Below are 11,299 nucleotides of genomic sequence, written 5' to 3'. Positions count from 1 at the left end.
AGCAGGGTGTGAAAACAGAGGTCCCCCCAGCCCCCAAACCAAGTCCACTTTCTCAGCTCAAGAAAGGAAGGCTGGGGCAGGGAATGGAGATGGGGGCATTCTACCTGCTCACCCTCCTGTCTCCCCACATCACTCCTTCCTCGCCCCGAGAGAGGCTAGACTGAGCCACCGCCAGAGTGAGCTGGGTGGCGACCAGTCCAGTCCCAAACCAGTGGCCACTGTGGACAGACGTTGTGGCGTTCTTCTGAGCAGCCTCCAATGGACAGAGTCATCACCGACGCCCAACAAGAGGAGTGCCCCTGGGAAACCAGGTGGGACACACTTGAGAGAAAAGCTGCTGGCTTGGCCACAGGGGACACTGGGAAGTGTCCTTTCTTACAGGCTGGCCTCCAGGGGCACCCCTGGGAAAGCTGCCTTCCCCAGGAAACAGGTGAGTGTCACCCATCTCCCCAGGCTGTTTGCCCCCTTCATCCTCCAAGTAGCTGTTGAATGCTGACTGTATGCCAGGTTCAAGGGCATCCAGTCTGAAGTTTACTGCTTTAGACTCTGCCCGACTATCGGGCCCAAGTGGGGGAGGGCATCAGATCTAAAGTCACCAGCTTCAGCACACACAATGGCTCTCATTCAGCCTGTATTTGTGCCCCCCTGGGGGGGGGTTGTCCAACTAAGCCATAGAGAAAGACTGGACATCCTGAATCTCAGCCCCCAAAGAGCTACTCCCCAGACCCAGGGGACCACGGGACACTCAGGATGGGATGCTCTCAGACACTCCATGAAAATTCACACTGAAAAAGCCAGGGGACTCGGGTGGTCACGTCAGCTGCTTGACGCAATCCGAGTCAGATGAAAAGCACATGGATCATTCGGGCAGAAAGGAAGTTCAGAATGGGCTTAATTACTGAGGGCTTCCAGCGAGACCAGGTCTATGCTGGTTCCACACCCAGCTGAGCAGTGGCCTTTCTGCCCTTGTATAAGTCTGGGTACTTTGGAGAAACAAATCCACAGCAACTCAAAGCACTGGGTGGGACATATATTTTCAAAGTTTTACAGATATGACCTAAACCCATTTAAAGATCAAATTTTAATGACTGAAGCAAGTGGACTTACAAACTTTCTATTTTCCTACTTCCCATATTTTCCCCAGAAAAGCAACCAAGTAAATAGTGTGGCTTTATCTGACCTCTGGCTAGACAAAGATGGAAAACTTCCAGGAGGAAGAGGTCAAACAAACATCTACTCTCTATCTTATGATTTGTTTCTCCAGTACCCCACTCTCAAGGTACCATTAAGTATTAGTCTAGGTACTTTAAGAGAAACAAATCCACAGCAATTCATGTATAAGAGAGTTTTATGTAAAGAAAGTGTGCATCACGAAAACAACCCAACCCAATGCTGCCCAAGCCCACAAGTCCAACATTAACCTAACACCAGTCCAAAAGTTCTCCACCTCACAAAACAGAGGCAATGATGCCGACTGCAGGAGGAAAGCTGAGTCAGTGAACGAATAAGCATCTCAGCACTAGCAGGGGTCTCCACAAGACTGCTCCAGGGCTGCATCGGGATAGGTCCATGTGGCTTCTCCTTGGGGATGTCTTGTAGGAAGTCAATCTTGCAAGCTGAAGCAGGGAACTGCTAAGGCAGCTGCACCCGTTGCGACCATCACAAAGCAAGAGACCCAAGAACACGAAAGGCGAGGCTCACCACCCATTTATCCCTCCGCCTTTCAATTAGCCCCACATGTGATTATTGGCCAGGTTGGCACAATTAACTAACTCAGCCCCTGAATCAATGGTTTAACAAGACCCAGGGTGATTCTTGCTGTTAAAATGCGGCCTCTGATTCAGTACATCTGGGGTGGACAGGCAAGTGTCTGGCAGAAGGTAGGACCAGAACGAGCCAGTTTGAAGCTCGAAATTAACAGAGAAATTCACACAGGGTGGAACCTCCCCTAGGGTAATGGAGCGCCATCTCCTCAAGGGAATGGTGCTGCAGCTCAGGGGGCCCCCAGGCCTGCAGAGCAGCAGGGCATGCTACGGACTGGCCCCCACTGGGCAGCTCCCAGCACCAAGAAAGATCTTGGGGGTCAGGTAGGCCTTTACCCTGGTCCACCAAACCATACAGAACGGAGCCTGGGCGCATCTGTCCACAGGCCTACAGGCTCCAAGGTGGTCTCCTGCCGACCCCCCTCTGGCCCTGTGGGGGCTCCCAGCACAGAGGAGAGGCAGTGAGCAGAGGGCTGCCAGAGCTCCCTGGCTGGTGGCAGCAGGTTTAGAAGCCAAAAGGCCCTGGGGACCTCCAAGGTGATTGGCAGCTATTACCTCTGAAGGTCCCACACCTTCTCCCTGGCTTGCCCTGAACCATCAGCAGGGCCTACCGTGCTGGGAGTAGGCCCCCCTGTGGCCTCAGCTGCTGCCCCTCCATTCTGGCCTGTCCACTACACCCACTGGACAGCCCACTGGCCCGGTCAGATTGGGTCGTGCGCCCTAACTTCCGGAGCTCCTTCCCACTCGTCTCGTGGGGCTGGGAGTCTCTGAGATCCCGAGTGAAACCCGTGAGGCACCGGCACATTTCCTGCCTCCGTCCTTCCTACCACTCAGCCCATCCCACTCCCCCAGGAGCCCCAAGGAGCAGCCAGGGCACACATCGCTAATACCCCAGGACCCCTGCTCTCAGAGTCTCAGTCTGCCCGCCGCACCTGGCTGGTGGAGGAGACACTGATAGAGCGCCATAAAGGGCCGTGGCTGCTCCTGGGCCTGTTACCTCTATAAAAACATGGTGGCTGTAAGCCAGCTGCTTCCCTAAAGCCGGCGCCCCCACTCACATGTCTCAAACACCTCTGGTTTGACAGCTGTTCCCATCTCACGGACAGGCACAGACATTGTCTCCCCAAAAAGAGCATCTGTTTCATGATGAAATCCACACGAGAGGAACCATTTAGTTCCTCCCAACTCCCGATGTGGTCCATCCCCCGGGTCAGGGGTGATGCAAATGCAGACAAATGACTGGGCAGCCATGCCTCTGCCGGGCACCTGCATTGGGGTAGGGATGAGAAAGAGCGAGAGAAAGCATGCCGAGTCATGATCTACTCAAGTGGAGCCACAGCCAGCCTGGGAGGAAACACGCCTCGCTCACTCATTCTGACTCAGAGCAGCCCTAAAGAACACACTAGAATGGCTCTTGGGGCTCCCAAGGCTTGACTGGTGGAGTGGAGATCCCCATCTTTCTCCTGAGGAACGACTGGTGGTTTTGAACTGCTGACCTTGCTGTGAGCAGCCCAGCACATAAACTACTATGCCACGAGGGCTTCGCTAAATACTTATCTGTATGCGTGTGTATGTCTATATGTATGTCTCTATATTTGTTTATTCATTCAGCACCAACAATCATTGGACATCCTGAGTTTATCAGATTTTCTTTAAGGAATTCAAGAACGCATCCATACCCACCAAGGGCAGCTTAACTACACCCTAGCCTTACCTAATGAGGATCCCTCTGGGGTGGGGAAGGCATGTGTAGGGTCCACAAAAGCAGACAACAGCCAGCTCCCTGCTTCTCCACCCTCCCCTCTGGGCCCTCAGCCACATCTCCACAGAAATGTCAAAGAGAGTCTTCTAAAGGAGGGCCAATGCCTAGTCTGCTCAGAACCCCTGCTCTCGGTGCATCTACTGGGGTGTTGGCCACAACCCCCCACATCTAGGACTGACAAGCCCTCCCACAGGCCAGGGCTGCAGGCATGAAGGGTTTTGTGACAGTGCCCTTTGTGTCAGGTGGTTGACTAGAGAAACGCATGCAGAGACGCGCCTCTATGTGTAAGAGAGTTTATATCAAGGAGTCCTTATACAGCAAGCAGACAGCCAGCCCAGTCCCACTCAAGTCCGTAAGACAAAACTAGTCCATGTGTCCCTCTTCAGTCTCACGCAGCCACATGCAATGATGCAGAATGCAGGGAGATCACAGGCCGGTGGGTGCAAAGCCCTGTGGCCCCAATGGCAGTGGCCATATCACAGGGCTCGCAGCAACCAGGGTCCATCAGCAGGGAGGGGAAGGCAGAGAAAGAGAGAAGGTGAGGTTCCCAGAACCCTCCTTATGAGAAGGCCATGCCCACCGGGAGGCACCCTAGTCTGCAACCTGATTGACAGGTTGAATACCAGCCCCTGCACTCTCGATCTCTTCAGGTTCTCTTGACATTATGTATCTGCCGCACCCTTGGGTCCATCGGCACAAGAGGCAGCGGCATCGGGGACTTGCCAGGGAATCTTCAGTAAAGGGCTTTTCACCGGACAAAGCTATAACTGTCCTGGAGTCTACGGTGGCATATGGCAGGGAGCGTGCAGCCTGTACACCAGGTGAGGGCCCAGAGCCCGTGTCTGCCAGCCGGCACTCGCTGGGCATGATCTCCAGCTCCCAGAGTCGCCCACGATTTCCCCACCCTCACGCTGGTTTCACAGATGAGATTCCGGTATCCACCCAACATCACCCCTTGGTTGCTTCGGAGCAGGTCACTGTAGCCGCTCCCTTCTGCCGAGGTTCCCCACGGCAATCCCTGCTCACAAGAGGCACCCGCTCCTGTCCACAGAAGGAATAGTTTCCGTCCTCATCACCTGTGTCAGCATTTGGAGTCACTGACATTAATAGTGGCCTGCGTTAAAAAAACTAACAAATAACATGTATTAGTCTGGGTACTTTGGAGAAACAAATCCACAGAAACTCATGTATAAGAGAGTTTTATGTAAAGAAAATGTGCATCACGAAAACATCCCAACCCAATGCTGCCCAAGCCCACAAGTCCAACATTAACCCATTAACCCAACACCAGTCCACAAAGTCCTCCACCTCACAAAACAGAGGCAATGATGCCGACTGCAGGAGGAAAGCTGAGTCAGTGAATGTGTAAGCATCTCAGCACTAGCAAGGGTCTCCACACGGCTGCTCCAGCACCCAGGGCTGCATCGGGATAAGTCCATGCGGCTTCTCCTCGGGGATGTCTTGTAGGAAGTCAACCTTGCCAGCTGAAGCAGGGAACTGGCTAAGGCAACTGCACCCTGATCCAACCATCAGAAAACAAGAGACCCGAGAACACGAAAGGCGAGGCTCACCACCCATTTATCCCTCCGCCTTTCAATTGGCCCCACATGTGATTATCGGCCAGGCTGGCACAATTAACTAACTCATAACACCACCATAAAAATGCGAATATCTGAGAGGCAACTATTTCACTGGAGTCTGGAATGGCTGTAACCACAAAACCTTCCGTGAGAGGCTTGTCACCGATTGTAGTCTGTCCATGCCCATGGGAGTCCAAGGTCAGCGTCGACTGCATCTCTTCCAGTGTTGAGAAACAGGGAGAGGTGATTGGTTATCTGCAGCCTCACCCCCACCACCCGCAGCAGCTTCCAGGGGATGAATCCAGCGGAGACACTGGCTGGCCCATGGAGGCGCCCATCTGAAAAATCATCCAACCCTTAGAGACGTTGCCCCTATGTTTTGTTCTAAGAGTTGGATGGTTTTTCAGATGATTGATCCATGTTGAGTTAAATTTTGTACATGGTGTGAGGTATGGATCTAGCTTCGGCTGGTTGCCTTCAGGAACTCACCTGTCCCCACACAGTTTACTAGAGAAACGGTCCTCGGGGCGACACTCTCCAGGAGACTTCCAGTCTTGACTCGTGCAGTCTGGACTTTGGTGACGAGAAGCAGAGCACTAAAATTCTTACATTCTATCTGGGTTCCTCGATGGCTGCCCTGGTCACCATCACCTGCAAACAGAATACAACAAGCCAACCCCTGAAGTGAACCCAGAGTTTACAGAAACCCCCGAAGACCCTGCCAATTTCTTCTCGGCATTTACCATGTACATACTTATCATCACACACTCTTTTTAATATGTCCAAACCATTGAATTGTATGGTATGCGATTTACATGTCAATAAAACCGTTAGAAAATGTCTTAAAAAAACCCCACACTGGCTGACACCTAGGGCTCAAGTAGAAAGAAAATGTCTTAAAACAGATGATGGCAGCCTATGTATAAATGTGCTTGATACAATGGATGGATGGAATGTTATAAGAGCTGTAAGAGCCCCCAATAAAATTATTTTTTTTAAATAATAAAACTTTTAAAAATTGAAATTAAAAAATTAAAAAATAAAGTGCAGGGGAGAAGAAGGAACTGCGAGGTTCGAGGGTGAATAAGAAAAGGAAAAAACCTCACAAACACCCAGGCCCCAAACCTAAGGGAGGAGGGGGAAGGGAAGGGCGGGGAGCACACAGAGGAGTGGAACTCATGAAGTCCAGAGTGAGGCTGCAGCACTGATGACCCCTGAAGGCCGGACGCCAAGAGGCCACAGCCAGGCCCCTTGGATCGGCTTGTGGGGTGGGGTGGGGTGTTCCGTGTCTGAGGTGCCCAGGACAGAGGCCCAGAAACAAAGTTGGTCACTGATCGCCAGGGGCCATGGAGTGACGACCGAGCACACAGGGTTTCGGTTGGAGGTGACAGAAATGCTCTGGACGAGGTGACTGTTGTGTGAATGGGTCTTCAAACCATGGAATTGTTTATTAAAAAAGAAGTCAAAACAGGAAAGGCAGCACCGTCCCAGGAGGGAGACACAGAGTGGAACCGCAGCCCTGGAGCCAACAGAATGACGTCCCGAGAGTTCTCTCTCCCCTTCCAGAAAAATGACTCACTGGCTCTGGCTAAAGCTTCTGCCTACGTTTGAGTGGCTGCGTCTCAGGTTGCCTTGATGCATCTGGCTGGTGACAGAGTCTGCTCTGAGCGGACTTCTCTCAGCCCTCAGCACTGACTGGCCAGGGGGCCTGACCACTTACGTGACAACCTGCAGGCCTCTGAACGGGCCCCACCTTCCTCGCTGGTGAAATGGCAGGGTGGGCTTGGGTCAGGGAGGCCCACTGTGCTCCACCAGCAGTCTTCCTCCCAGCAGTCTTCCTCCCAGAGGTAGGACATGATGGGGCGGGGGGGGGGCGGCAGCGAATGGGTTGTTTGGAGAAACATGTCCCCCACAAAAGGAGCCCTGTGGTGGAGTGGGTGACGTGTTGGGCTGCTAACAGCAAGGCCAGCAGTTCGGATCCACCATCCACTTGGAGGGATGAATAGGAGGCTCTCTTGTTCCCGTGAAGATCAACAGCCTTAGGAGCTCACTGGGGCAGTTCAACCCTAGCGTGTAAGGTCAGTGCCTTCAAAGTGGGTAGGCCCTCTGCTCCAGTAGGACCTCCCAGAGGGCTCAAGGTGCTGGTGTGGGAAGGTGGGCAGTGTAGGGGTGCTGGGGGACGGGTGAAAGCTGGGCCCGGACTCAGCCTGTCGGGCTCACGCTGTGGCCTTGCCCTCGCCAGCTGTGGCCTTCCGCACTCGGTTACAGAAACCGAGAGGAGCCTCTTGCTGTGGCTGAGTTGGCTGGGACTGGCGGGGACCCATGTGCAGAGGAGAACTGCTCTGGAGGGTGTTCAGCAGACAGCCGGGCACACCTTTGGGCTCGTAGCTGAGTGCTCTGCCCCACGCAGGGACGCTTCCTCAACTCTGAGACGAGTAACAAGAGCACCTCCCTCCTGGGGGAGCTGGGGGACTTCCGTGTGTCAGACTCGGTTAATCTTTCACCTCCTGTCAATCAGAGCTTTGTGGGGCTGTGATGGGAGCTCAGAGAGAGCAGCAAATGGTGCCCAGGGGTTATGACGGAGGAATAGGAGTTTGCTGGGAGCGTTGAGGGAGAAGGGAACCAAAGCAAAAAAAAAAAAAAAAAAAGGCAAAAACCCAAAAGCAAGGAAGAACAAGGGGGGCCCGGGAACCCGCCGGCCGAAGGAACGAAACAAAAAGGGGAAGAAGGGGGGGGGGTCGGAAGCAGGGATGAAGGGTGGGGAGCCGGCTCAGGAAAGCTCTATCAACGGTGCCAGATAGAAGCTGCGACCACTGCTGTTGAGCGGATTCAATGAGAGGCTTCCCAGACAGGAGCTGACGTCTTCCTCCCCAGAGTGGCTGGTGAGCCTGTGGTCATTGAAACTTCACATGACAGCATGGCCTCAGGCAAGGCTACCGTCAACAGCGGACCCCTGAGTGTGGCGGGGAAGCAGCCACGCCCAGAGGACCTGCTCCTCAGCCACTGCTGCTGGCTGGCCCCTCAACCTGCAGGGAACCCTGGCAAGGGTGGGCCGAATGGGCAAAGAACTGCTAGGTCCCTCTAGGCACCCATGGGCGTCCAGGGGAGAGGAGGAGTGTGCAGGGAGCAGCACAGAGTTTAGAATGAGAACATCCATGCACACACATAGCGCCTCAGATAGAATCCAAGTGACCAGGGTGGCAGGAAACTGCACAACGTCCTGGGCCTAAAGGAGGAAGAAAGGTGTAGGATGGGAGCAGAGGGATGATCTTTCCAGCCAGTGTCTTTCCTGAGAAGCAAAATAAGATGAACCGAGGTTCCCCCAAGCAAAGTCCCCCTCCTCTACTGGTAAGCCCGGAGGGGGCCGGCAGACCCTCTCGGCAGACCCTCTCGCATGCAGCGGTGCAGAGCTCTGGCCCGCTGTGAGCGCAGGAGAAAGTAGGGGCTGGGCTGTGTGCACCAGGAGGCGGTCCCCCACACACACTGGGGACGCCAGCTCACTCTGGCTGCCGCTCACTGTGCAGAGCGGGAGAAATGAAGATTCCACAGCAGGTCACCCGGAATCAAAAACAACACCCAGTGTTTATTATCCACCCGTCTTCCTTCTCACGCTGCAGTGACACTCGGTGCCCGGCCTGGCCCGGGACATGGGTGCATGCCCCCACCAGTCACGGACCTGAGCGCCACACCACTTTGGCCTTGGCAGAGCCACATGGTGATGAGGACGATGACGGCGGCGGCTTCAGGCGCCACACCACAAGCAGACTGGCCCTGGGCCACCGGCCTCTGCCACAGCTCCCGTGCCAGCAGGACAGGACAGATACTCCAGGGTGTCCGGGGCCCTCGGGGCACTGCTGTGGCCGCGCCGGCCCTTTCCGCAGCCCCGCTTCTCCCAAGAGCAGGCTGCCTGGCGGCCTGGCCAGCCCCTCCTCTGGTGGAGCCCGGATGCCCCTTCTCCCTCCAGCTGGTCCTTCATTCTTCCGTCCCGTCCCACCGTCTGCCCACCGTCTACTGCAGCTTATGCGGGAGGGCCTTCCAGGTGGGCGGGAGCTTCCTGTGGATCAGGGTGAGTCCGCAGAGGATGAGGAACACGCCGCCCCACCACAGGACCTCCTGGAACTCCCCGTACAGCACGTAGCCCAGGAACGCCTGCAGGACAGACGCGGAGTTGAGGCGTTGAGTCCCGGGCAAGTCCCCCCCGGCCATGTGTGAGGGGCTCTCCCTCCCTCCAGGAGCCTGGGCTGCGGACGGGCTACTCACCGAGCTGAGGATGTTTGAAAACGTCACGGTCACCGAGGCGATGGCCGAAGACATGGAGAAACTGAGGCCCCGGCTGAAGAACGTCCACATCAGAGAGTTGGTGAGCGCCATCCCCACGATGCCCAGCACGCACAGTCCCATGTGCACCTGCGGGAGGAGGGGTCACTGTAGCCACGCCCACTCTCCACACACCCAGGAATGGAGGAGGCTGGCAGCCCAGGCCACAGCTCAGGCCTGCGAAACCACCAGCTGCTCTGAGGGAGGCAGATGAGGCCTTTCTACTGTAAAGGTAGCAGTCTGGGAAACTCATGGGGCAGTTCTCATGGCCTATAGCGTCTTTTTTTCCTTCTTCCCTATAGCATCCATATAAGTCAGCATTGGCGGGTGAGTATTCGGTTTGCTCGCCAAGTGGCCTTGGGCAGGAGCAAAATGCTCACCTCTAAATCGTGTTTACTATATGCCCCAGGGGGAACACTGGTTACATGTCGGGCTTCGATCCACAAGGTCGGCCTTTCCAAATCACCAGCCTGCTCTGCAGGAGAAAGACGGGGCTCTCCACTCCTAAGAGGGTTCCAGTCTTGGAAACTCACATGGGGCAGGTCTACCCTGTCTTAGAGGGGTCGCTGTGGGTGGGCAGTGCGTTCTGAGTTGTGCCCCTGACTGATCTCCATCCACAGTGTGCACTTGAAGATTAGCCCCAGAGGGCCTCTTACTCAGCAGGAGGAAGCTGGGAGTCCAGCCAGGTTCCAGCCTACTCAGGCTGCCCCACTGGGGAGCAAGTCATATATCGCTCAGCAGGTCCCGCGGCAAGTAGCGTGCATTCTAACCTCCTCCATGCCTTCGCGTCACAGACAAACAGGAGGTGCCCATGAAGTCACTCGCCCGAATGCCACTGGTGGTGTGAGCCTCCCACGAGTCATACCCAGGTTGTAGGGCTCTATGCTCTCTGCAGCAGCACACACAACCCCCCCACCCCCACCCTGGGAGACCACCACTAAAGACCATCTGATTGGGGACCCCCGAGTGCTCCCTTTCCAACACTTGCAGACTCCTTTTTGTGTCTTGGTTTAAGGAGAGGGCCCTGAGACAGAGGGAGGGGCGTGCATTAGTTTGTATTTTCCTCCCTGGGGACAGCTACTTCCTCTACTTCCTCTGGAGACTGCCCAGACCTCAATAAGCTGACAGCATCTTGAGCAATTAGATGCCTTCTTGTCATTTACACAAAGGCGTGGTGTGAGGAAGGTGTCAACTATTTATTTATTTATTTAAAGGGGCCTACTTCATACCTGAACAGTCTAGAAAACCCCCTGCTCCAGAGAGCCCCTCTTCAGGCCTTACCCACGGACCCTCTATCAGGCCAACAACCAACAGGCCATGATCCCAACCATGGCCGCTCCCAATGGATTACCGCCAAGGAGGGTCGAACCCAAACTATGCTGGCCCTGTCCGCCCCACCTGGGGGCTAGCCCTGGGTTGCAGACACAGCCAGACCTCTAGCCAGCAGAGGCCGGCCTATGGTTCAGGCTGGGGGATAGAGTGAGGAATTCAGGCTGAGAGATAGAGTGAGGAGCGGGCGTCTTAGCAGTTCTGGGGCTTCAGGAGGCTCCAGAACGTCCCTCTCCATCTTCCCTGCTACTCAGGAGCGCAACACTTCGTTTTCCCACCAGCAGGTTAGACCAGTCAGAACACCTGTTATTTACGGCGCCGCGGTGGGCAATGGGCTTCTCACCTTAAGAGTGAACGTGGCGAGATTACAATGAGAAGCAGAGGGTGGATGTGGGTGGACGTCTTCCCCAAGAACGAACTAGCCCCATCGGAGGGAAAACTCTAGGCCTCTGGTCCAGAGAAAGCCCTCCGTCCCAGCCATCTGTCATCGCCTACACTGCACGCGACTCCGAGTCCAAGGATGCTCTCGCACCCCGGCTGACCGAAGC

General features: G+C 55.1%; 1 protein-coding gene across 1 annotated transcript in view; it reads right to left on the bottom strand.

The window, feature by feature from the left end:
- Nucleotides 1-8,668: 8,668 nt before the first annotated feature.
- The window catches only part of TMEM42 (transmembrane protein 42), a 3,380-nt gene continuing 749 nt past the window's right edge, over nt 8,669-11,299 (bottom strand). The window contains exons 2-4 of the mRNA XM_030886973.2: nt 11,095-11,169; nt 9,366-9,512; nt 8,669-9,254 (exon numbers count right to left, since the gene is read on the bottom strand). Of these exons, the coding sequence (XP_030742833.2) occupies nt 9,114-9,254; nt 9,366-9,512; nt 11,095-11,169 (363 nt within the window). The 3' untranslated portion in view covers nt 8,669-9,113. The remainder of the gene's footprint in view (nt 9,255-9,365; nt 9,513-11,094; nt 11,170-11,299) is intronic.

The sequence above is a fragment of the Echinops telfairi genome, unplaced genomic scaffold (assembly GCF_000313985.2).
Source record: "Echinops telfairi isolate 266 unplaced genomic scaffold, ASM31398v2 ScPeMD7_4225;HRSCAF=4972, whole genome shotgun sequence".
Classification (NCBI taxonomy): Eukaryota; Metazoa; Chordata; class Mammalia; order Afrosoricida; family Tenrecidae; genus Echinops; species Echinops telfairi.
This window is presented reverse-complemented; position numbering and strand designations above follow the sequence as displayed.